Source organism: Egretta garzetta, unplaced genomic scaffold (genome assembly GCF_000687185.1).
Source record: "Egretta garzetta isolate BGI_Z169 unplaced genomic scaffold, ASM68718v1 scaffold270, whole genome shotgun sequence".
Lineage (NCBI taxonomy): Eukaryota > Metazoa > Chordata > Aves > Pelecaniformes > Ardeidae > Egretta > Egretta garzetta.
Genome location: NW_009258274.1, coordinates 1,191,297 through 1,195,945, shown reverse-complemented (window position 1 = coordinate 1,195,945; position 4,649 = coordinate 1,191,297). Strand labels below are relative to the sequence as shown.

Genomic DNA, 4,649 nt, shown 5'->3' with positions numbered 1-4,649 from the left:
TTCCAAGGCTGCTTGGCTCCTGCTCAGGCAGAGCTTCGCCGCCGTCAGTGCTCAGCAAGGAGGGGCTGGGCACGGGGGCAGAGCCCAGGGCTGGGTCTCCAGGTCTGTGGTTTCCTCCAAGCATCGTGTGGGCACAACCCCTGCATGGGATGCAGGCTGGCGGGGGACCCCCCCTGACTGCGCAGGTCTCAGGGACACGGCTTGACACATAGGCGGGACGGCTCTGCCAGAGCAGCAGGACAGAAGGACAAAGGGACAGAGGGATGTCCCTCAGGCAGAGGGACCCTGCCGAGCTTGGGGGGTGGCTGCCATGGGTCAGAGCATTCTCCTACCCGTGTGGCGCAGCACCGCCACCACGCAGTGAAGTGCTGCTGGGCGCAGCGAGCCACGGCTGCAGCCCCAATCCTGCCCCACAAACCCAGCTGCTGCCTGGACCCAAAACCCATTTTGACTCCAAAAACTCCAGTTTCTCTCCTGCTGGCTCCCTGTGCTGGCAGCCGGGAGGATGTCTGAAGAGACCATGGGGATGCTTTGCAGCTCCTCTCACCTTCCCCCAGACTCCCTCCTCCCTGCCCTCCTGCCCTTTGTCTGTGACACAGCCGGTGGCAAATCCCCGTGGGACAGTGGCTCCTGGTGTCCCTTTGGGAATTGCTCCCAGCCTGGGGAAATGCCATCTCCCATGCCAGCACTGCAGAAATAGGGGTTTTGAGACCATTAGCAAAAGCAGCTGGTGATTTCAGCTGGCAGAGCAGGGGCAATAACCCTGGCGAGGTCTCTCCAGGGGACAGAGTGAGCTGCTGCAGGGACGGTGCACACCCCAGAAGAGGATGGAGAGGGGCAAACCGCCGGAGCAGGCGAGCGGAGGCAGGAGGGAGCGGAGGGAAGGCGGCTCAATCTGCTCCTCCAGGCAGCCCTGCAAATCGGGAGGCGTTTGCTGCCCGCCCCGCTGCCAGCTGGGGTGCGCAGGCAGGAGCCGAGTGCCGAGGCCAGCACCCCACACCCCGCCCAGAGCCCGGCCGGCTGCCCCAGACTGGGAGCCTTCAGCCTCGGAGGAAGGGAATGGTCTGCATCCCCAAAGCGGGGGGCAGCTGGGAGAGCTCAGTGTCAGCACTGTGCCACTTTGGCAGCACTGGGGGACGGCGATTGCAAAGCACTGGTTTAATTTGAGGTCAGAAAGGAGTTTGTCACTGTTTTCTGCATTTCATTTTGCCTTTGGAGGTGAGCAGTGGCGTCAGGGAGAGAAACCAAGGGAGGGAGTTAATTAAACCCTCCCAGCAGGGTGCTCGCTCCCGGCACCCATCCTGCGCTCCCCAATGCACCCAGCCAGGAGGAGCCAGAGCTGGGGACACGGCAGCTGTTGTCCTGTTCTCTCCATCCTCCCCATCACAGCTCCTCTGCCAGATTCCTGGGGGCAGAGGGGTCCCTGCCTCAGGGCAAAGGCTGGCTGAAGCTTTCAGTGCCAGCTCAGCTCAGCCTTGCCCTGAGGAGCGGCCAGGACAGACCCCCCAGTGCCTCTTCCAGCAGCAAAGCAGCCAGCGTGCTCCAACGGAACGATTAATTAGATGGCAGCGAGGGGTGAGGGCCCATCTTCAGCCAGGAATGAAAGCACTCCCCCACCCCAAGGACCTTCCCATTTCACTGGTGTAGGGACATGAGTAAGGAAATCCACAGCCCCTGAAAGCAGGGAGCGGGGGGTCAGTGGGGACCCTCTCGCAGAGGTGATGCTCCCGAAATAACCATGCTACCCAACACCCGAGGCCAGCAGCAGCTTGACTTGCTGCAAGGCTGTAACCATGATTTTGCTGTGACATGGAGTGCAGGGCGGTGGTGGGGTCTTGAGGAGAAAAATGGGGTCCTACGGCTCCCCAGGCGGGTTGGGGTCCAGGAGCCCCCAGAGCCCTGGCACAGCTGAGCTGCAGGTGCATCCCCGCGGAGGGATGGGATGCGGGGAGCAGCCACCAAGCCACCTCCTCGGGATGCTCACCCCATCCATCAAAAAGCTCAGCATTGGAGACAGGGTGGGATAAGGGGTTCCCCCCACACATCAAACACTCCCCACCCAGCTGCACATCAAGGGCATCATCCCAGTGCCGCACAGCGGGGACAAATTCCATGCTCTGCAAACCCTGCTCGCCTCCCCAAAAACGCCCCCAGCATCTACCTCGAGCAGACAGCTTCTTGGTGTTGATGATCTTTGCCGCATACTCTTGTCCTGCCAACACCTTCACGCATCTCCGGACGATGGAGAAAGCGCCCCTGAGAAGACAAGAAGCCAGAGGGAGAGATGAAGGGCTCGGCATGGGCAAGGGCACGGCTCAGCCCCGACGTGCCTGTGGGGCGAGGGGCAGCCACAGGCACGGGGACGGGGATGGGGATGGGTGCTGGCTGGGGAAGGGGCTTGGAGAAAACCTGGAGGGCTCTCAGTGAGCTTCCCGGCACCTCTGTCCTGGGGGAATGAAGGGGGCAGGCACAGGTAGACCTGGGGGTGAATGCAGAGTTCGCCCTTCCGTGCTCCACGGGGACACCCCTGGCATTGTGCACCTTTCCTCCTCTCCCTCTGGATGTACCAGGGGTCTTGGTTCCCAAGGGCCACCAGGGTGGCTGCAGCTGCCACGCAGCCCTCACCCACTTCACTTTTGTCCGTGTGTGTGTCTTTGCACGCTCTAGACCTTGCAATCACAGCAGCACTTTGCAGAAGCCAGTGCGAACACCAGAGATGTGGGTGCAGGTGAGCGGTGCAAGGGTGGGGGGGAGGTGTGAGTGTGTGTCCCCAGCTCCAAACCTGTGGCACCAGCAGGGACAGCCCAGGGGACCCTGCGGGCAGGATGGGGACTGATGATGCTGCGGCTTGCACACGTGTGAGCCAACGTGCAGGGGTGTCCTGAGGCCTGGCAGGCAAACGAGCAGGGGATGCTCCAAAGCAGCCCCTCTGCCCCTGTACCCCGAGGCCTGCCAGCTCGTTGCACTGAAAGCGCGCCAGCGCGCCGCTGGGCACTGCGGCATTGCACGCACACACAGGCACGCTCCAGCCCTGCTGAGCCCAACCTTTGTACCAGGTTGCCTTTCCTGCCAAACCTCTCCAATCGCTAAAATAACAACTATCAAAAGCAATCCCACCTCCCGCCCCACCTTCCCACCGCTCCCTGTCGCCCCGCTCCCGCTCCCTGCCGAGCAATAAAAGGCCGCAGGCTGGCGAGCGGCGGCGGATAATTGATTTTACCGGTGGGGGCGGGTGGAGACGGGCAATTTGGGTTTGCATGTGATCTTTAGGAGAACAGGCGAGCGGCAGGGTGCGCGGGGATGGGGCTGGAGCCCAGACGGAGCTGGCAGCCCACACGCCCAGCGCCGCCGCGCAGAGCATCGCTCACGGCACGTGCCAGGAAAGAGCCGGGGGAACAGCATCCCGGTGCTTCCCAGCCTCCCCGCCCTGCCTGCTGGAGCTGAGCTGTTAATATCCCTGTAGTCTGGGGGAGATTAATTGGAAAGGGGGGGGCAAAACGCTTCTTGTCCAGCTTGCCAGGGGTGGGGATGATCGGAGCCATCGCCAGCTCAGTGGTGCCGCTCTCCCCATCCCACTGGGAACCCTACACCGCCCGGGGTCTGGGGGCTCCTGCCAGTCCCTGTGACCCACCTCTCCTGTTGTTTTCCTAAAGACATGTGTGCTGTGGTTGCCGTGCCAGGAAAGCCTGCAGGAGTGAGCACGGCAAGCAGGGCAGCCCCCGCGCCCACCGCCCCAGCTCGGGGTTTCTACCCCAGCCGCAGGTTTTCGCTGTGGGAGCTGATGGGGGGTTGGAGGGACATAGGTGTCCTGGAGCCCCTGGAGGCTGGGGACCCCAGGCCAATCCTGGTCCCGGTGCCCGCAGCCGCTCGCTCATCCATTTATTTGAGCTAAACCGAGCAGCGTGGGAAGCGGGATGCGGCGGCCGGGGATGGGATGTGCCACACCAGCAGAGCTCATGGTTTCGCACCCCCAGCTGCATTCGTGGCTTTTGGCTCCTCTGGGCCTTTTTAACAGAAACCAAATGTCTGTCTGTGCTCCATGAAGCACAGGCGAGACCCTGTGAGCCCAGAGGGAGAGGGGTACACAAGGCACTGGGCGCGGGACACCCGGGGGTACAGCACGCCTGCCATAGCCCTGTCCCCGTCCCATTCAGGTCCTCCAGGGGTCTGTGCTGGCCAGGACCCCCCTACATTGGATGTTTGACCCTGCTGGGCTTTTCACAGCAGCTGGGCTCTGCTCCCCGTGCCAGGCTGCTCCCATGCTTCCCAGCCCCATGTGGGATCTTCCCAGCCTGGGGGAAAAATCCCCCCCATTGGCTCCATCCAAATCCAGAATCTCCTTCCCCGCAAATGCAGGCATCCCCTGCTGCACCGGGGGCAGTGCAGGCAGTGCAGGGGGTGCCAGGCAGGGAGCTCAGCCCCATCTTGGTGCAAGAAACCTCTCTGGAAGGAGACATGTCCTGTTCCCTGGCCGTGGGCAGCGGCGCGGGTCCCTTCCCTCCCAGAGCACTGGCTCTTTGGATGGGACCAAGCCCAACCTTGGTGGCAGCCGGGGGCCCCCATCTCTGCCTGGCTTGGAGATGGGGCATTCATGGCAGACATGACAGCATGTCCCAGTTTTAGCACTGGACGGGTACCTCACCTGCAGG

General features: G+C 62.7%; 1 protein-coding gene across 4 annotated transcripts in view; it reads right to left on the bottom strand.

Moving 5' to 3' along the window:
* Positions 1-4,649, bottom strand: part of CAMK2A (calcium/calmodulin dependent protein kinase II alpha) — a 34,986-nt gene that overhangs the window by 26,824 nt on the left and 3,513 nt on the right. For all 4 annotated transcript variants that reach the window (XM_035890799.1, XM_035890787.1, XM_035890793.1 and 1 more), the window contains exon 2: positions 2,162-2,256. In XM_035890799.1, the coding sequence (XP_035746692.1) occupies positions 2,162-2,256 (95 nt within the window). The remainder of the gene's footprint in view (positions 1-2,161; positions 2,257-4,649) is intronic.